The 21,584-nt window shown below is 40.6% G+C and overlaps 2 protein-coding genes across 3 annotated transcripts; both read left to right on the forward strand.

The window, feature by feature from the left end:
- The first annotated feature begins 136 nt into the window (after window positions 1-136).
- LOC119495078 (cone cGMP-specific 3',5'-cyclic phosphodiesterase subunit alpha'-like) lies at window positions 137-16,743 on the forward strand. 2 transcript variants are annotated; one of them, XM_037781278.1, is made up of 29 exons: window positions 137-405; window positions 665-853; window positions 1,416-1,655; window positions 2,266-2,331; window positions 2,599-2,749; window positions 3,005-3,131; window positions 3,222-3,411; window positions 3,512-3,586; window positions 12,214-12,366; window positions 12,713-12,802; window positions 12,888-13,028; window positions 13,114-13,188; window positions 13,278-13,342; window positions 13,447-13,513; window positions 13,633-13,680; window positions 13,782-13,931; window positions 14,114-14,257; window positions 14,352-14,417; window positions 14,511-14,657; window positions 14,902-15,009; window positions 15,105-15,214; window positions 15,324-15,411; window positions 15,531-15,631; window positions 15,737-15,844; window positions 15,935-15,998; window positions 16,089-16,163; window positions 16,267-16,350; window positions 16,444-16,594; window positions 16,688-16,743. In XM_037781278.1, the coding sequence occupies exons 2-29, from the start codon at window positions 701-703 to the stop codon at window positions 16,726-16,728; spliced, it is 3,078 nt and encodes a 1,025-aa protein (XP_037637206.1). In that variant the 5' UTR covers window positions 137-405; window positions 665-700; the 3' UTR covers window positions 16,729-16,743. The 2 variants fall into 2 exon arrangements, with proteins under 2 accessions (XP_037637206.1, XP_037637207.1); XM_037781279.1 differs by lacking the exons at window positions 137-405; window positions 665-853; window positions 1,416-1,655; ... (3 more) ...; window positions 3,222-3,411; window positions 3,512-3,586 and adding an exon at window positions 11,452-11,919 and having other exon boundaries at window positions 16,694-16,728.
- Window positions 6,382-9,959, forward strand: LOC119495079 (free fatty acid receptor 4-like). Its single transcript, XM_037781280.1, has 3 exons — window positions 6,382-6,953; window positions 7,050-7,181; window positions 9,385-9,959. The coding sequence occupies exons 1-3, from the start codon at window positions 6,414-6,416 to the stop codon at window positions 9,769-9,771; spliced, it is 1,059 nt and encodes a 352-aa protein (XP_037637208.1). The 5' UTR covers window positions 6,382-6,413; the 3' UTR covers window positions 9,772-9,959.
- Window positions 16,744-21,584: the final 4,841 nt, after the last annotated feature.

Below are 21,584 nucleotides of genomic sequence, written 5' to 3' on the forward strand. Positions count from 1 at the left end.
TCTGGCTGCAAATTAGTCAGATGGAGGAGTTTCCGTAGCGCAGTGAACGCAGCACAGTCTATCCAATGAGAGTTGAGCTGGCTGGCTTCCCTCCATCTCCAAGGTAATGCTAATGCTAACTAAGTATAACTTAAACACTCATTTAAAAGAGATCAGGGTTAATTTGAACGTTTATTCTGACATGGAAAGTCATATTTCACTACAGTAGTAGTAGCTTAATTAGCTACTAGTTACTACTTTATCAGCACTTTATGATAGCTAACATTTAACATTATCCCAGCTAACATGCTAACATAGAGTAACATTACCTAACTAGCTAAACTTAATGTTGAATTAAATTAACAAAGCTGTCATTTGTTGTTGCCAAAACAACAGATGATCATACAATCTTCATCTTCAGATACAGTAAGGTTATTTCTGAGAACTGGGTGTAATGTGAGCTTAAAGTTGAGCTGTGTACAGCTGCTCCAGGTTTTAATTCAACTCAATAGAGTCAACACTCAATACTATAAGATATACTGTGCAGCTACTGATTTGAACTCTTTCTCTTCTGAATTGCTTAGAAAACAATCTTTTGGTCCAGCTCAGTTAAACAATTGACTAATGCATGTTTATATTTCAAATTGTGTATTCTGACAACATCACTGTGTTGTTTTTCTGTCAGTCTGTCCCTTGTTGTGTTAACTAACAGCTGATTGAGATGGCATCCCCCAAACACAAGGGTTTCATCAGGAAGAAGCCCAACTCAGAGCTTGATGTGGTTGTCAGCAGTCTGAGGAAGGACAACGCCTATCTGAAGAAGAGCCTGGCTGAGCTGTCTCGTCAACACTCACAGCATAATATGCTCGTAAAGGTAAACTTTGTCAAACTAACTCAGTGAAACAATCAGTGCTGTTTCTCTGATATTTGGCCAACATAAAGTCAACTAGCCAAGGTTGCTTTTTTTCAAGATTGAAGATTCAAGATGTTTATTGTCACGCCGGTTATACAGGTACAATCGGGTGAAATGCTTTTTGCTGGGAAGCTCCATTAAAAATAATAAGTTATATTACAATTATAAAAGGAAATACTTTGCACAAGGCATATTAAGAACATATACAGACATATTAAGAACATATACAGACATATTAAGAACATATACAGTATATACAGTATAAGATATATGATTGAGGTACTTTTTGTGTGAGAAGGTGTCGTATGAATTATCTATTTAAAAGACTGATGGCCTGAGGGAAAAAACTGTTCCTCAGTCTGCTGGTGTGAGTCCTGGGGGTCCTGTATCTTCTACCAGGTTACTCACACTGTACTGTTAAATGATATTGCCAGTGGGAGCTGTGCTTTTTTTTAATGCAGTGTATTGATTTACAGTAGCTGAGCGTTAATAAAACAACAGATTTGATGTCTTTTTTTCGCAGAGATTCCTCTCTCTTGAAACTGTCAGGCTGGAGAGTTGTCAGCAGCTCAAGGCCAAAGACGAGGAGGCTTTGCCATCAGAGCAGCTGAGTAAGAAAGAAGGGAATCTGATGGACGTAGTGAGTATGAGGAGAAAGAGAAGCATATCCAGTTACTCCAGAGAGATTGAAGAAATCAAGAACCAAGTTGTGAGCGTCTCAACTAGGTGTCAGTATCTCGAGAACAAAGTTGCACGGAAGAAGGTATAGCATGGCTCGATTTTAATATGAGAGAGTGTAGTGTAGTGCTTTGTACTTTTTCTAATAACATTGCCTATTACAAATTCACATTATTTGTCACTTCCATTAAAACATCACAGTGTTAGATGCTCAACAATATTATTTTTTCATGATAATGAGGCAGCATGCACATAAAACCAGTGCAAATAAATGGAATTCAACCATAATTAATTTGAACTTTTCCTATTGTGAGATATCAAAAAAAATCGTCTGTGAAAGGGCCTATGGTTGTGTTGCTGCTGAGGGAAGCCCCTCACGCCATTTACCAGTTTTACACCACTAGATGGCAGCAGTTGTTTTTAAGTGTCTTCCATTTAGAGGAGGAGTATTATTCTCCATAAAAAAACAAAAACACACTTCCTCATACAGAGCATACCATCACAGTGACTTGCTGGATATTGTAGAGGTCACAACACTTGAGAATTTGATGCTGTAAATCCCACTGTTCCTCTGTTTTGGGCCTTGTTATGACATGTCACAAAGCTTTTATTAAAGCAGTAGGGAGAGTTGTGTAAAGTCAGTTGTTCATTCCCATAATGTGTAATGTTGTACTGTATTTTCTATTGTGAAATAGGACTCCGCTTCAGATGAAGGGGCCTCGACCAACACCGTAAGAGAGCTCAAAATTCAACTCAGTGATGTAAGTGCTGTGGGGTGGCCACACATCTGGAAAAGGTCTCTTCTGTTTGTATTTTTCAGTTACGCCTAAACCACCTTTGTGTATTTTTTGGTTACTTTTAACTCACTACTATGTGTGTGTGCGTTTGCTTCTAAGTGAGGATGTGTGCCTTTGTACAGTATACATCTCTTGCTGAGTGTTCCTGCTTTGGAGCCACCCCCCTGGCACAACTCTCTTTCTGTCTTTCTCTGTTATGTGCTTCTCATTCTTTCATTCAATCCCCCCGAGGCCTTGGAGAAGAACGAGCAGTGGCTGGAATATGACCAGCAGAGAGAGGCCTATGTGAGGGCAACTCTGGCCAGAATGTTGTGGCTGGAGAAGCGGGTGAACAAAGCCAATCAGGCCTGCTCACAGCAGCACAATGAGGACCATTCAGATGGTGAGCCAAAGGGACAGTGGGCAGTGGGCACTCACCACTGGGGCAACAAGGGGCAACAGACTGTCACAACAAGGTTTTTAAGATCTCAAGATTGCCCTCGAGTAGCCCACTATTACAGAATCTGCAGCTTGCAATGCATTCGCAAAATCATATATTTTATTACTACATGGTGCATGTAAGGCTGTATCTGACATCTTTTATTGTGTATTTGCATCCTCTTTTGTAACTTTTCATTTTCTGCTTCTGTCATTACAGAGAGGGAGCGAATAAGCCAGATGCAGGAGCACTATGAAAAACTGTTACAGAAAGCCAGAGATGAGCTGGAGGCGCTGAGGGAGCAGGTCGACACGACCCACCAGAACCTGATAATAATCCAAAACAGGTATGTCTGCTGCTAAAAAATACAGAATATGGTGCTGCTTAAAGTTGGTGGTCAGCTACATACGTACATGACAGACCGTTTGATGTGTAGGTGCAAGGAAAGGGAGAGTGAGGTGGAAGAGCTCATGCAGCAGCTGCGGACTGAAAATATGAGCAGAGAAAACACACTGGAAGATCAACATTGCTCTGAGGATGAAGAGCAATGGCTGACTGCCGAGACTGAAAACCTCCAGAGCATACTGGATGAGGAGAGGCGCAGGTCGGCTAACTTTGAGCTGCAGGTACGTCTTCATTGAACTATACAGTAAGAAATTGAAAAATCGTACCTTCATCATACGAAGGAAAAAAGCCTCCAAATTAAAATGAAATCTCTCTTCTCAGTCGATTCTCTTTAAGAAGTGTTTGTTAAATCGCCACCATGCAGACCAGAAAAAGATTGCAGACCTGGAGCGACAGGTATGAAAGTATCAGTCATCTCAGTTTTGGTCCCCTTGCTTGAATAAATCCTTAGTATTGACTAGACATTGAGGGATGTTGTTAATCCATCCACTCTCAAAAATGACATTAATTAGGATCATCAACTCGTGTCCATCAGTCTGGCCCTGGGTGTGTCATACTTTCTGACCTCTTTGCTTTCCTTCTAAAGGGAAAATATCTGTCCTTAGATAAGCAAAGGACATACTTCTTTGTATTTGAAAAATATTATTCCCACAGCTATACTAGATTATATTGTGATGCAAACTGTTTTAAATTTTAGATCATGATTTCTGCACAAGACCTTGAGGATGAGAAGCAGAATTGTTCGTATTTAAAGGAACAAATGGTCAAAGTTCTGAAGAGGCTGCAAAAACCTAAAGACCATGGGACAAAACAGTCAAAGGTGGGCATGAATAGTGCAAAGGACTTGATTAGTAATTTGTATATCCCAAATTCATCAGTGATGAACCTTAAAGCTGCATTAATTGATTTTTAACAACTTTAGAATATACGATAAGAGTACGTTGCGGACCAGAAACCAAAAACAATAATCCAAAAGGCTCCGTAGAGCTCAGAGAAATTGCAGAGTTGGGTGATAATTGTCAGTGGCTGTGCCACTATGAATGACTCCTTTGACATTACACATAGTAATTTGATCCATTATTAATATCAAAAACATTTATTAGTACAGCTTTAAGTTTCATCTGTCAACAATAATAGAACTACTTGAAAAGGCTGATTTAATCACCCAGAGTCTTGTTTGTCACAACTGACCGATGACACCATTTATATTAGAGACACCAGCAGGATCGCACCTCATGTGAAGCGGCGCACCCAGCCTCCCTGTCCCCCAGAGATGGCCTTACATGCTCCCCTCCGAGCAGCTTGCTGGATGAAAGCTTCCTGGAGTGTCCCGAGTGCCAGGCCGAGTATCCAGCCAGGGACTACCGGGAACTGATCAGCCACCTAGAAATCTGTCTAGTCTGAGCTGAGAACTTCTTCAATTCTGTATCTTCTGTAACACGGATTGTTTTTTCACCTATACTGTGTAACCAGAAGTACAGTACAAGAGTTCTTAATAAACTATGTGTTGAGTTGCTGAGGTTGTGCTCCTGAGTCTTTTGAATGATCCCTCAAAGCGTTGGTTAGCTTTAAAATGTTTCTTTACTCTATGAGAAGATTTGTAGCCACGTTAGCGGCTCTGCTGACATTCAAGTTCCCTAGAGGATAGATTCTTACGACTTTAGTGATACTCAAACTTTTCCTCTAGCAGCACCAGCACGTCAAAGTGGGAAATATCTCAACATCTACGAGATGTTTTGACATACATTTTGTACAAACATTCATGATCCCCAGAGGATGAATCTCTCTGACTTTGGTGATTTCCTGTCTTTTCCTCTAACGGCTCACATTTCTGATTTTGACAACTATTGGATGGATTTCCTTGAAATTTGCTACAGATATTCAAGTTTGCTCAAGGATAAATTCTACTGGTTTTGGTGGTTCCCTGACATTTTCATCTAACGCCACCACCAGGTCAAAATTTCAATTTGCTCAATGCTACTCTGCACTAGTGTTGAGTGCTGATTAGCAAATGTTAGCATGCTAACAGGCTAATCTGTGATGGTGAACCTGGTAAATGCATCCTGCTAAACATCAGCATGGTTGTAGATTCATTGTCTAGTTTGTAAGTATTTAAAAATAATAACGAATAGTCATGAAATCTTGCTGCTGTAGGTCCTTGACCCCTCCCACGTCTCACACTTTTCAAACCAGATGAATAGCTCAAAACAGCTTGTGTTGGTTAATCCCTTTCCTGTGCTATTTAAGGACGGGGATTAGTATTGCCAGCCAACAATATGGGGAGTCGAGAGGTCGGTGCAGCGGCTGCGGGCTTTGAAAGGGAATGTGACACCAAGGGTTAACATACTGTAGGCTGACAGCTTTAGAAAAAGATGCTCATATGGTTCAGACACCTCCTAACTTGCTGCGCCTTTCAGGAATGTTTCATGCTGAAAGTTAGAATATGAGTTTAGCCTGTCTGAGAGGCAGATGTATAGCCAAGAGGGTGTTTCCCTTGCAGCCTTGAAGATTATCAACACCAGACATGACAAAAATACTCAGAGAAAGGAGGAAGATGTGTGTGAGCAAGTTTGTAAAATATATATTTCTGAGGTAACTCTCTTCTCTTCCTAAACATTTTTAAACCTATCGCTGTAGAGGTTGAACAAGATGAAAAGCCTGTTTTCAGGAGAGCCACTGATCAAACTACTCTAGACGTAAACCTGATAATCTAATTCACAGCGATAAATTAAGGGGGTGTCTAATTAATAAGATCTCAACAGGTATTTACACAGTATTACTGTTCAGCAGCTCCATTGATTGAAGAATAGAAATTGGATTAACACTCTGGGAAGTCGTGTCAATCCCAGTCGACCACAAACTGTAGTGTGTTGTCAAAGAGGTGATCCGCAATGTGCAAGTCTAGCTGTGTTTGATATTGTTGACAGAGTGCAAACGATTGGGTACAAAAAAAAAGAGTTTGCAAAGCAAATGTTACATTGGAGTAGCACATAATAAAATTATGTTTGACTACACGGCACAAAGAACATCTTGCAATGTTTGACTCCCTGTCTGGTAGCAGGTAGAGCAAACAGCATCATAGAGGCTATCCACCCTCCTCCTCCACCCCTCCCCTTCTCTGGTATCACTTTATCAGCTCCTTTTCCTCATTCATTCATTCTCTGGCAGTCTCCAGGTGGGAAATCAGTAAGCATACAGGATCTAGATCCCCTTTTCAGCTTAAATGGATATTAACCCTCACACTCACTTTCTCCACTTACATAACTTCACTTATTTTTCCTTCTTCTCTGAGGCGCACCACTCAGATCATGTTGCCACCACCATTGTTGAGACCCTGGCAATCACCGCTGTCTTCCTGATCTCCGTGGCAGCAAACGTGGGAGCTGCAGCCCTGGTAACCTGGGAACGCAGGCTGCTAGCCAACAAGACCGTGCTGACCCTCAATTTGTTTGTGGCCGACCTGCTGTTTGTCAGCATGATCCCGCTGATTGTGGCAGTGCGATGGACTGTGACCTGGACGCTGGGGTATACGGCCTGCCACATTGTGCTGTATGTCATCTGCGTGAGCGGGTGTGTCACCATCACTACGCTGGCCTCCATCAGTGTGGAGAGGGTCCAGGCCATTCTTCGGCTGCAGGCTGTGCCCACTTTAAATCCCAGGATGGTGACTGCCGCCCTCTTCTTCATCTGGGCCTTTTCTGCACTCGCCTCCATACCTCTCAGTGTGTTCTTCACTGTGATGGAAGTGGATTTACCTGAGCAGGTATGGATGGATTGATTGATTGATGGATGAAAGGAAAGCTCAGTGTCCGAGCCATTAATGTATTTTTTTCTGTTTATTTTTGTGTCGTTTCCACAGGAACGTTTACACATTTGTACTCTCAAGTGGCCTGACAAAACTGCAGAGATTGTGTGGGACGTATCCTTCACTGCCCTGTGCTTCCTTCTACCAGGATTCATAATTATCGCCAGTTACAGCAAAATATTACAGGTGGGTTTATTGTGTTCTTTGACTGACAAAGAAAGATGTCAGGAAGTGAAGGAAGGGACCGTTTAAAAGACGGTTGAGTTTTTTAGGATCAGGGGATCTGGTGTCTGGTGTCATGCTAGTGTTTAAAGGCCTGAAGGATGGCATTTTTCTTACTCTTAAAGCTGCATTTGGTAATTTTGAGCAAATATAATAAAAAAAGTTATCTTTATAAAACTGTCACTATATCCTGACAGTAGTGTGTGAGACAGATGGATGCAGTGAAAACTTGCAAATGCCATTAGGAGCACAGGAGGACACAGAGGAAATGTGATTTTCTTTTTCACAGATTATCTGTCTCATGCACTACTGTCATATAGTGGCCGTTTTATAAAAAAATACTTTTTATAATATTTGCTCAAAGTTGCCAACTGCAGCTTTGATGTAGCAGACTCAGTTCTGCTCAGCTCTGTGTTGTGTTGTGATTGAGTGAAGCACACACCAACTTTAAAGATCTGTGGGGTTTTATTCTGTTGGAGTTGTAAAACACACCGGGTGTCACACTTTACGATGGCTCCTCTCCAAAATCTATCTTCAACTACAGTGTGAACATATATCCCATAGGAAGTAGCATGTAATTACAGTAAAGCAATATAGAGGTACAGAATCAGCATATAGTAACTATTCTTAGACTAGGGGTCAGCAAGCTTTACTATCAAAAGAGCATTGTGATGAAGTTAACACAGCTTATTGTCTAAGTATATAGTATATAAGTCTAATGCAGTGAGGGCCAAAGTGCAAATGTACGATGGAGTATTAGGGCCACATTGAGGGAAAAAAATCGGAGCTTTCCAGAATAAAGTCGTAATATGATGAGAAAAAAAGTCGTAATATTACTAGAATAAAGTCATAACTTTACAAGAAAAAAGTCGTAATATTACGAGAATAAAGTCATGACTTTACGAGAGAAAAAGAAAATAGCACGTAAAATTACTACTTTATAATATTATGACTTTATTCTCATAATACTACGACTTTTTTCTCGTAAACTTATGACATTATTCTCGTAATATTACAACTTTCTTTTCTCATAATATTATGACTTTATTCTCGAAATCTCAGATTAATTTTTTTTCCTCAATGTGGCCCTAATACTCCATCGTACCGTCGTACAATAGACCTACAACAATGATAAATAAAAATGAGCCCGCTGCAGCTAGTTCAAGGCTAATTAGCTAATTAGCTAAAAAGTAATCTAAAATCAAAATGAATGATTCGTTTTTACAATAGAGGCTATGCTGACAGGTTCATTGGCACATTGTATCTCAGCATATATCATAAATATCAAAAGTTGAGGGAAAGAGCACACTAAAACACGATTCAATTTTAAATAATAAAGATTTCAGATAAATAAATAAATAAAGTATTTATAGTAAATAAAAGTACCTTGGCTGCATTTACAAATCCAAGTCTATCTATACTTCTTGACTTAACCACCTTGTGGCACTCAGCCTGAAGTCCGTTCATTCCTACTGAAGACCCAAATCTTTAAAAATGGGTCTCAAAAACATTGCTTTATTTCTAAAAAGGCTAAATAATTTCCTAAAATATTGTGGGGAAATAGCAAACGTCAGCAGTAGGCTAATCTCTCATCTTTTTTGGCCGCTTTGATTTTGTACAAAATGTATATTTGTGTATTTATAATGACGGTTCATTTAATGAGCATTTTCTCTTGAATTATAAAATTCAAATAAACCAACCTGTATTATCCATTCAACAATTTATGCCAACCCAACCCATTCATTTGCAGATATATTGACTCTGTGCTGTCTGTGAATATTAGTCATTTCTCTGTCATTGTGGGGACAGAGATGCGTGTGCTTTATTAATTACTGAAGCTGAAAATGGTGCCTGTGGGTTTTTGGGTTCAGAGCTTTGCTATCAACTGTCAATATTACATTGGGCAACCAGTTCTCCCAATGTGGACATTAAGGTGATAGAGACAATAGAAAATGACTCTGAGAAGCCACAAATTGATTTTTGGCTCTGGGAAGACTAAATGGAGGTTTGAGATTGGAGATAAACATAAAGGACATCATGTTCTATGTTTAAATCCATACGTAGATCAATCATAGATGGTTTCATTGTATTTCCTGTGTTCACATTATATAATGTCAAAAAGTACAGAATGACAGTATTATGTAATATTATTTTGTTTGTGTTACAGATTGCTAAAAGATCTAGGCTAAGGCTCCAATTCAGAGATAGCCAGTCCCCAGCTGGAGACCCTCTTGAGTATCACGTCTCCCGCCAGGATATGAAGCTCTTCCGAACCCTACTGGTCATCGTGCTCTCTTTCTTAATCATGTGGAGCCCCATTTTCATCATCACCTTCCTCATCCTGGCCAGGAACTTCCTGGGTCACCTAGATGTCTCCTCTACCATGTTCTTCTGGGTGATGACGTTCACAATGGCCAACTCGGCCCTCAATCCCATCCTCTACTCGGTCTGCCAGTTCAAGAGCGGCTGGCGCAGGTTCTGCTGTGGCTCTGTTGTAGCACCACTGAGAAAAGGACCTTGTGGCAGTAGTCGAACGCAAGGTATACATCCATGATGATGATCATGACTGTTTCGTCAAATAGAGGATTCAAACTTACATAAAGTGCCTTGTCCACACCTCTGGTGACATTTGATATACCTCTCATGTAGGATACAGTGCTTGCTCATAAGTGCGTTTTTGTTATTTTTTCATACGAATATAAGACTGAAACACATCTGAAAGAGCAAACACTGTAAAGATAATTCATTTTATAATAAATCATTTGCCATTTTATGATTTCCAGTCATTTCTTTTCAGTCTACGAAATGTATCTTACCTCGAAATGCCAAATAATAAATGTGGTGTGCACTCTAACACAGCACAGATTATTATAAACTGAAATAATATTCAATTATCTGTACCATAAAAGTTGCAATATTGAACAGTGTTTTGGGGGGGCATCCTTACTATATGCCCGAACCACCTCAGCTGACTCCTTTCAACGCAAAGGAGTAGCGGCTCTACTCCGAGTCCCTCACGGATGACTGAGCTTCTCACCCTCTCTAAGGGAGACGCCAGCCACCCTCCTGAGGGAAACCCATTTCGGCTGCTTGTAGTCAATTAGTTCAAAGTGTTATTGTGAAAAACAATTTGGAGCACATTATTTAAAAGACTATTTTTTTAGTCATTGCCTTTTCGCCATCTGGTGTGGAAGTATGTGTCTCGTAACCAGATTATAAATGGCGGTTTGTCTGCCAACAAGAGTAATTAAACTCAAATCAGCAGATTAAAATCCCACTTAATCCTGTCAATGGTTAAACGTAGCTGCTGTCTCACAGAGGTGGCCTAGGAAAGCCCGGCTCATGAGATAAACACTCATTGTGCCTGTAGATGGATTCTGATATTAGCTGTCAGTACTTGTTCTGAATGGATCAGTGCAGCTATATCACATTACCTCTGTGGCTGCTTCCTAGTTATCTTTTTGTGGCAGCATCATGTAAAAACAAACAGAACTGATGCTAAACCGTTTTTTCCAAGTGCTCCTCTTGCTCTATGTATAGGGTCTGAATCGATTGTGGACTCTGTCCTGAAATCATTTTCATACAAAGCTTCTCAGACACCATAAGCCACTTAAACAGCTTTTATCAAGTGATCAATGGCTCCTCTGACCCTCTTTGCCTGGTATTATTATTATGGTATTATCCATATCCTCCTGAAATCATAAAGTGCGTCTTTCCACCACAATATTTGCCAGTTTTTGAAATAAAATCAACCATATTTTTTATGTTATTTTGCCAAAACACAACACATTGAGATGAGCCAGTGACCTCAGTATGTTATCAGATTCAGATTCAGCGAACCCTCAGGAACAATTGCAGTCTTGACTCCCTGCCCTCTTCTACAGTGCAGGTCATACTACAGGTGCCATAACTCAGCTAACATCACCTGTGATGGGATTGGCCACACTAAAATGACCAGTGGCTGGATTTACAAGTTAAGAAAGCTCAGGGGCTTTATGACTTATGCGTCACAGTCATTAGTTCCCCCTCGGATCCCCCTTGACCTGTAAGCCACATACCTTCTGTTACTGAGGAGAAGGTGGGAGCTGTGTCCACAGAGGAGTTTCGGACATGTCTCAGTAGGGTCTGCACTGCCACATCTCCTGGAGGCCACCTTTACTGCTCTGCTGTACCCATCTGAGAGGAGCTTCTTTGTGCAGCTACAGAAGGGATCCCTCATCCAAACTTGGACAACATGGGAGACAAAGACACTGTAGAGAAGTTCCTCGACAACAACCCACAGTTTGCCAAGGAGTACTTTGAAAAGAAAGTCAAGGCAGATGTGATCGCTGCTGCCTTCAACAACCAGGTCCAGGTCAAAGAGCCAACCTCTTACAAGGATGTCACCACCATCGTGGAGGCCGAGTTCATATTCGAGCTCCTAAAGGAAATGCAGGGAAACAACCCGATGGAAAAGGCCCTGCATAAAGTTCTCCAGAGGATTGCTCTGCTGATCCAGGCCGACCGCTGCAGCTACTTTGGCTACAGGGCTCGTAACGGAACTCCCGAGCTGACCACGGTCCTCTTCGATGTGTCACACAATTCTCCATTTGACAGAAATTTAGTGAACCCCAATTTGGAGATTGTTTTTCCCACCGACATGGGAATTGTGGGATTTACGGCACACTCCAAGAAGCCTCAGAACGTTGCTGATGTTAAGAAGGTGAGCTAAGGTCTTCAAAATGATGAAATGTATGTTATCTCTGGAGACAGTGCAGTTCAACCCAGAGGGTGCAAAATGTATAGATGATGTACTACACTGGATCTGTACTGTATGGAGAACAAATAACATTAATTGCAATCAGCTTTAAGGATCACTTCTGTTTCAGTGTGTCTCACATGTCCATGCTGATTTAGTAGTTTAATAGCATGCATGAGTGTTGATTTATAATGGGCATGTTCTTTTACATTCATCTTGTGTACACACAATCTTTAACTGTCCTCCTCTTATTTCCAGAACTCTCATTTCAGTGACTTTGTGGACAAACAGACCAAATACACCACCAAATGCATGATTACCGCTCCTATTATGTGTGAAAAGGAACCCATCGGTGTCATCATGGCAATCAACAAACAAGGCGCTGATGAATTTTCGAAGAGCGATCAGGACGTAAGTGGACAGGATGTTTAATAAGAGGGTAATTGTACTGACTGTACTTAGTTGGGCTGAGAAACTGAAAGTAGTAGGCAGACAAATCCAGTAGGGTCGCATCAATTGGCCAATTTTAGCCCACCAGCCTTCCTGTCTCTGACCTGGAACTTTAGAGGGTCACCATTATGACAGCTCAACTTATAATCCATTTAGGGAAGGGAAGCTCAGACATTTTCTTTCTTGTCTTGTTTCATGGCCTGACTCCAGAGGTCATCCAAGTGAAGATCTGTTGGAGAAAGTGATCTGTGTAATCTGTTGTCATTGAAGAATACTGTCAATGTGATTCTTTGCTCTTTCATTACAGCTCTTCACTAAATATGTGAACTTTGCTACCGTGGTCGCTCTCCAAGCCCACACAACTTGCATGTGGGATGTAGAGTCCAGGAGAAGCCAGGTAGAAAAATACACAAATCCACTTGTCAGGTCTGTTTTTTGCAAGGAAAAGATGGAAAATATTTGACATCTTCTTTGCCATATAGGTGCTGCTGTGGTCAGCCAGCAAAGTTTTTGAAGAGTTGACTGATATCGAGAGGCAGTTTCACAAAGCCTTGTACACAGTGAGGACATTTATCAAGTGTGAGAGATACTCTGTAGGACTCCTGGACATGACCAAAGAAAAGGTATGTACAGGAAAGTCTGAAAAAAACTTGAAATTGATTAATATTGCAGTATATAGCTACATGATTTTGGTCTTTTCTGCACCAGGAATTCTTCGATGAGTGGCCAATCAAACTAGGAGAGCAGGAGCCATACAAAGGCCCCAAGACACCAGATGGCAGAGTAAGTCCAATGCTAGGTCACATTATTCTTATCCCCCAATATGTGAAGATTTTTTTACAAAAAACACTCTTTATGTTTAAAACATTCAGGAAATCAACTTCTACAAGATTATTGACTACTTGCTGGAAGACAAAGAGGAGATTAAAGTTATCCCGTAAGTATCATGATGCACAAGCAACAGTGTTATACCGCTTTATTTGCATATTTTTAGAGGTTAACTGGTAGACGTTCAGTTACTCATCCTCTCTGAACCCACAGCGGCCCTCCTGCAGACCACTGGGCTTTGGTCAGTGGACTCCCATCATATGTGGCTGAGAATGGATTTGTAAGTTCCACTTTTGCTCCATTTTTTTAATGCAAATCCTGCAATAGTTAAATAATTAGTGTCATTGATCTGCTGATCTCCAAACACACATGTGTGATGACTTTTTTACTTTCTCCTAGATCTGCAACATGATGAATGCTGCAGCGGACGATTACTTTGCATTTCAGGTGAGACAACCTTCACTGACAACTGGCATTCAATCAGATTTGCTCAGTTTTTTACAACACAACTGATCACTAAAATCATCTGGATGTTCTGCATTTGACAGAAAGAAGCGGTGGATGAGACTGGATGGAAGATTAAGAACGTCGTCTCCCTCCCCATCGTCAACAAAAAGGAAGAAATTGTTGGCGTGGCCACTTTCTACAACAGAAAAGACGGCAAACCATTTGACGAGAATGATGAACAAATTACAGAAGTACGGAAAAAAACTACCTCTCTTCAGTAGCGCATCTTGTTTTACTGTTTGAGCCCTCCAACATTATATTTTTCTAATGCTGATATAATATACTCCCAACATAAGAGATAGCTTTTATGGAAAAAGCGGGTAATAGTTGGACTTACAAAGTTAAATTGCTTGTTTTGTCCATGTCACTATAGGCTCTAACCCAGTTCCTCGGCTGGTCCACCCTGAATAGCGACACATATGACAAACTGAACAGGACAGAGTGGAGGAAAGATATTACCCAGGAAATGCTCATGTACCAGACAACAGCCACGCTAAATGATGTGCAGAGCATTCTGGTAAGCTGCTACTCCACTTGACTGATGTTACTTCAACCAGACTGAGAACAGATTAGTAGAACAAGCTCTCTTTAAACTATCTTTTCCCCCACAGAACACTCAAGAGAAGTTTGGCTCTGCACCAGAGGACTGTGACCAGAAGGAGATGTACAAGCTTTTGGTGAGCACTGTGATGTGTAGTAGAGTTTAATGCTCCTCGTAAGCTCAGTTTGTTTGTTAAGGCGTACTGAGTATACTGTTTTCCAACACGCAGAGAGCCAACATCCCTGACGCCAAGACGGTGGAGCTACATGAGTTCCGCTTCAGTGACTTCCCCTTGTCAGAGTTGGAGCTCATCAAGTGTGGCATCCGCTGCTTCTTTGAGCTGGGGGTGGTGGAGAAGTTCAAGGTCCCAGCTGAGGTACAGTAGTCAGAAAAAAAACTGTCTGTATTCACGCACTCCCCCCTGTCTGCCTGTCGGGGCAGCACACTACTTCTGAAACACTCAACACATCAACATTTATGCATTATGAGTGCTGATCTGAGTTGCTCTATAACCTTAAAAGACATGTATGTGATCTGAGTCCAAGTTTTTAAAGGGAACTGCTATTTGAACCGACGACACAAATGTAAAGATTCATTGCAGCTTTGTTTTGTTTTTGCAGATCCTGACACGATGGATGTTCACCGTTCGCAAGGGATACCGTGACATCACCTACCACAACTGGAGGCACGGCTTCAATGTGGGACAAACCATGTTCAGCCTGCTGCTAGTGAGTCTGATTTCTGACACAAATATGTTTTTTTTTTATCAATTACCCTACTGTTTGTTATAACACAAGGTTGTCTTCTCTTTGCTCCTCAACAGACGGGTAAACTGAAGAAGTATTACTCCGATCTTGAGGCTTTTGCCATGGTTGCTGCCGGATTCTGCCACGATATCGACCACAGAGGAACCAACAATCTCTACCAGACAAAGTACGATTTTTGTGGGTCATTTTCAGGCTGACGTCAATGACAAATTCATCGGTGAGAAAGATGATATCTATCTAATCGTTTGACTTCTGGTTCTGCCGGACTCTTGCAGGAGTTTATCCCCTCTGGCAAAGCTGCACACCTCCTCCATTATGGAGCGGCATCATCTTGAGTACAGCAAGTCACTGATGGAGGATGAGGTGGGTCCTTATATGTTTAAATGTCACAACAAAAATCTGTCTTACATGCTGTACTGTAACCAGCTAGATTCAGGGACTCACGGCTGCCGCCTAACCTCTTCTTCTGCTGTCGATCACAGAACCTGAACATCTTCGTAAACCTTCAGAAGCGTCAGTTCGAGACGGTGCAGCATCTGTTTGAAGTTTGCATAATTGCTACTGATCTCGCCTTGTATTTCAAGTAAGGAATGTCAGGGGTTTCGTTCTATCGAAGTATACAGTAACACTTTCAATGCCTAATTTTCAAGGACTTCTGACAAGATCTGACAGCTTCCTCGTCTTTCAGGAAGAGAACGATGTTCCAAAAAATTGTGGAATCTGTGGAGACGATGCCAGAGGAGAAAGAGCGAATCAACTACATCTCCACCAATCCAACCAGGAAGGAAATTATCATGTAAATGCAGAGTTTATCTATGTGAAATAGACACTTCTGTCGTGTCTTGTGTTGATTAAAAAAAAAAATCTTCGATGGGGTTTTCCGCAGGGCGATGATGATGACGGCTTGTGACCTGTCAGCCATTACAAAGCCATGGGAGGTTCAGAGCAAGGTGTGTTCCCTTCTTCAGAGTAGTAAAGTGATTACAAAACATCATTCACCCATTTTGTTCTCATTGTCCTACTGGTTCTTCTGGTCTCAGGTCGCTCTAATGGTGTCAGCAGAATTTTGGGAGCAGGGAGACCTGGAAAGGACAGTCCTTGACCAGCAGCCTATTGTAAGAGCTTTAAACTATGTTGCCTGCTTTGTTTATGTTGCCATAAAGTCATAACAATAATCATCATCTCCCTCTTCTTCTTCTTCTTCTTCTTCTTCTTTAGCCAATGATGGACAGAAATCATGCTGCAGAGCTGCCTAAGATGCAGTGTGGTTTCATCGACTTTGTCTGCTCCTTTGTGTACAAGGTACAGAGATACAAATAAAAATTGTTATAGATATATTTCCGATGAATTTTCTCGTGCAACTCCTTTTTCTCCCTCTTTGCTGCGTGTTTGCAGGAGTTTTCTCGCTTCCATACAGAGATCACTCCCATGTTCAGTGGGTTGACTATCAACAGGGGCGAGTGGCGAGCTCTCGCAGACGTCCACGAGGCCAAGATGAAGGCCATCGAAGACGAGAAGAAGAAGCTGGAAGGCGGAGGCAATCAAGGTGAGCACTGACACCACTGTTACCACATCCCTCTTGCTCATTCTGTTTCTTCACCTGTCTCCTCACCGCCTTTCTCATTTGTTCCTTTTACAGATCAAGAGGCTGGGAAGTCAAAGACATGCATTATCTGCTAGACCTCCAGGACCATGGAGGCATTTATGAATGTTTTTTTTCTGGATGTGTATTTGTACAGTGTGTTTATGTGCATGGGCATGTGTTCACAGATGAGGGAATTCTAATGTGTTTTTTTTATGTATATATAATGCATTTTATGTATTTATTTATTATATTATATATATAAATATCCTCTGATACAGAAAGCTGCTTTAATTGACACACACAGTTTGTATGTAATACAATGAAAACATTCATTATTCTTGTATATGCTAAAAGAATCAAACTTTAAATCATTATACTGGATGTAACATAAGGATATTTAGCTCACTTTCTTTTGCTTTGGACATGATATGAATAGACATATTAGGCTGCAAATATGAAGCAGTTTGAACTGTTGTATCTAAATATTTATACAATAAAATGCTCTTATTTTGTAGAGAAAGAGCTTATTAAACAAAATTACTAGTTGCTTTTTTTAAATTACAAGTAGCGCTTTCAAAATTTCAAACATATGTCCCTGGCAAATGGGTGAGAGATGTAAGAAGATTTGACTGAATTGGATTTAGTTATAATCCACCTCGAGCCCCTGGGCTTTCCTTTTTAAGTCCCCTGCTTACATAAAGTAAAAATACTGACGTCCTGCTCATAAGTCAGGGTGTGCCGAGTGCGTGTGGCGTTACAGGACAGGAAGGTGTCATGTGGAAACGCTGTGCAGCATACTGAGTTAAATTCGCCGTGTATGCATAGGAGAAATGGCATTGTTTGAGTGTGAAACAGCACATCAATTATGATAAAGCTGAAATGTTAAGATTTTCTCAAAACTGAGCTTGTGACAATGTGAGATTGTATTTTCTGATGCAAGTGTTTGTTAACATAAGAACATTGATTCTCAGCAAATGCAACCCTTGTAAAGAAATTTGACTCTATCATGAATGTATAGCATTAAATACATAATTATATGTGCAATAGTATCATGTGTAAGATGTGAAAAATGTCAGTAAAGTTTATTTTCAAATCATGCCTCTTTTGTGCAATTTTACGGGAAAGAAAATAATCATTTTATGCTTAATTTCATTAATTAATTTAGCTGCGGTACAAGGATTATTGAATAGATGTTGACTTACGGCCTTGTTGATTCGACAACATGCCTCTGTGTACCCTACGTCCACTACTGAGAGCCAGCTAAAGAGGGGTTAAGGAGAGCAGGACTGACAAAACATCACCTTTTAATCAACTGCTAACAAGCTTACAAGAGACCTGTGGTACTGATTTGGAACTGGTTTCTGTTTTCAGACTGCTGATATTCATTCATCAATGTGCATCCTTATGAGCAAGAAGAATGTGCATGTACTGTAACTAGAGTACATGAACAAGAAAATATATCATATACCCCCTTGTAGGCTGCAGTTTACAAAGGTGTGCATAGGATTTAATGGCTGTTTAAAGTATGCAAGCATAGTCAAGGGTGTTAACCTTTGACCTCTGACTGTTTGGCCTCAGTTGGGATGGCTAGCAGATGTTGTGGTGTGTCATGTGAGAATATACTTGGGAGATCCCATGCAGGGAAAGCCATCACTGCCTCCCTTCTGCTTCTTAGAACTGAAATTCAGAATTTCACTTTCCCTTACTTTCAGCTCTCAAGAAATCTTTTTCTTAAAATATTTCTCTGCAGTGATGGCAGATCACTGTGTGTCAGATAGTTATTATATCATCATGTACATTTAAGAGGATTCTTGTGTCACTGCCATAAGTAATCATCCCCTTGATATGATACTGACAGGTGGCGTGCAAACTTCATAGTTCATACAGGTACCAGAGAGCATCTCAGTTACAAAAGCCTAACAGTCACGCCATGGGAGGTAAGCCAGCTTTGTGGACTGACAAGACACCTTAAGACAGCATGTGGGTCCAGAGGTCAAACAGCAAAACAAAACTATGTTCATTTCTTAATGTAGCTGCTTTCACAGGAGGGTGGCCCCTTCTACTTTGCACCACAATATGAGTGGAGATAATGATAACTGTGTAAAGTACATTAATTCTAGTTTACAGCTATTCAAACCCTTATTGATCATTATAACAATAACTCATTTAAGATTAATAATCATGAAGAGAAAATAAGAAGAGATGCAAGTTCAAACCTTTTTAGAAAATCCCAAATCCAGACCTTTAAAGAGCTCATAAATCAATCCACCTCTGACAGCCATAGACTGTATGTACTCTACATTTCCCTCTAGTGGGGAGCTCAGGCCATCAGGGAAGACAGACAGGCTGTTTTTGCACCTACAACAAGAAAAGGGTGAATGTTTGCTTTGGAAATACATTTATTTTGAATGCTAGTCTCATGCATTTATTCATATATTGGTTAGGGGAGACCGGGGATGATAGTAACACCTTTTGTTCAAACTCTGATACACGGTACCCATTTTTGTCTACTACAAATAAAACTCACTTGGACGTCTACTACACAATCACACATTATGTGAGTTTATGTCAAATGCAAAGAGTTCCGTTGGTACAACCTACTCCACTACTGGGGATAGATAATGAGAGGTCATTTGTTGAAATAAGATCCACGCTATCCAATTTATGCAAAAACTCTATTGAAGAATAAAGATCAAACTGTTTGTGACAAAAACTATTTTTTCTTATACATGCTATAACTTGAAATTTAGCACAAAAACAATAGCTGTGTGTGTTGGTAAGGACTGTATTCCTGAATGTGCATGTGTCACATAGGCCTAAGGGTTCAATCACTGTCACAGTTTTGGCAAATATAGACAACTGCTTTTGGGTTGCTTTGCCTGGAGCAGATGACCATAAAGAAATCCGGCATGAACTGACGTAATCTTGTAGCCAAAGTAGAAAAGACTGTTGGAAACGGTTAGAAGCCAGTCTGAAGCCTGATGGTTTTGCTCACAAGAAACACTTTTACATACGTTTACCTCATTATTTGACACTTTGGCCACATTTAATATGAACATCTGACATTGTAACATTATATGTATCACAGAAAATAAGGAAAAGCATAATACGTCGCCTTTAATGAACTGTTACCATCCCCACCCCTAGCAGCCATTGCATCATTAACTGTTTTTGCATGTTGGTTTGACGTTAGCATGAATACAAAGCCTTAAATTAAACTAGAAAAACTTCTACTTTAAGTTATGTAAGCCAAACCATTGTATCTACAAAACAATGAAAGGTAGGCAAAAAATATTCTTGATAAAATGTTTTACTTTCTTAGCTGACAATTCGTTTTTTTGGGTTGTAAAATCCATAATGTTGCTTGCCGCTTCTCCTGTGAGCTCAAAAAGCAAATGGGAGTGTACGATATTGGTGACCTTACCACAGCTCTTACCTGATTGGTCAAACAGACAGTGTTACAACACTCCCCGGTCTCCCCTATTCGTTGCAGAAACCCAACAACAGAGCTCCCAAAAGTCAGTTAAACACTATGCTCAGGCGTATCAATAGCTGCGGACATCGCTGTGGTCAAATAACTGCTGGACAGTGTGTGTTCTATTCTGCTGATGAATGACGCCATTTATGAAGCAGACATCATCTCGCAGCACAACAATAATATCCACTGTTCTCCATGTAGTGCAAAAGCTGCTTATGAAAAAAAAAGACATTTGTCACTTTCTGTCCCCTCCAGCTCAATTCCCCTCTGAACATTTCCTCTCAGAAGTCTCCTTTAGAGTATCTCTCCTCACTGGTGACAGCTTCGTTCTTCCACCCTTCCCTCTATAAAGCAGCGTATACCATGAAACAGCCTCCAGAGCATGACCCTGCATCCTCTACAGTAAACGCCCTGCTTTCAATTCTACAGGCAAAATTAATTGTATTATCACAGTAAACAGACGCTGGATATCAAATCACATCCGATACAGAGAGACTGGAGGTCCAGAGCACCATGTATTTATTCAGAGACCTTTTCAAACTCTTCCCAGAAGGGTCTGACGCACGCAGCCCTGATGCCAGGCATTGTGAATAAACATATTAATCTTACCTTACACTCTGGAGGGATCTGCATTGCGAAATTAAAATGGTGAATAAGAAGACCTTATAGGGCCCCCCCATGCCATGTCACTGGCACAGCAGTGCAATAGAATAGGATAGAATAGAATAGAATAGAGACTTTATTGTCATTGTCATGGAAAACAACGAAAAACAGTTTAGCAGCTCTTGGCAGTAAAAGCAAACATTAAAAGCAATCATAAAAACATTCAAATCAAAATATAAACAAATAAATGGATCATAAAGTGCAATAAAACTGTGAAGGAAATTTTTTAACAGCAATAAAACAGGAAAAAAAAAGGAATGTGGTGCAGAAAATGTGAGCAAAAAACCCTGTCCTTTGTCTGTGAGGGGCCTGGGTTGGGGGGGATGGGATGGGGTCCATTTGAACAGATGCTAGGCTGACAGGAGGGCTTCCCATCACCCCTCCATCACTGGGCAGCATCATTCTGCATCCACCAGTCACCATGGAAACCACATGGAAACCAGGAAATAAATGTGCAAAAAAAAAAATGATGTTGGAGCAAAACACCAGGTTATAATGGCAATAACAACACAATCAGAATCAGAATGGTGTTTATTGCCAGGTGTAAGAGGTATACACTAGGAATTTGCTTTGGTTTTGTTGGTGCAAGTTAAACAGTATAATAACAAAAGAATAGATAAAAACGTTAGAATAAAATAAGAATAAAAAAATTTAAATTCTACCAATATACAATATACAAAATAAGCTATAAACAAAATATAATGGTGTTAATGTGGCAGTCTAGTGGAGCACATACTGAGCCAATACCACAGCTATAATATCCCACCATGATAGAGAGCCCGTCTGCGTCTGCGTCTGCGCCACAGGCAG

Source organism: Sebastes umbrosus, chromosome 10, assembly GCF_015220745.1.
Source record: "Sebastes umbrosus isolate fSebUmb1 chromosome 10, fSebUmb1.pri, whole genome shotgun sequence".
Lineage (NCBI taxonomy): Eukaryota > Metazoa > Chordata > Actinopteri > Perciformes > Sebastidae > Sebastes > Sebastes umbrosus.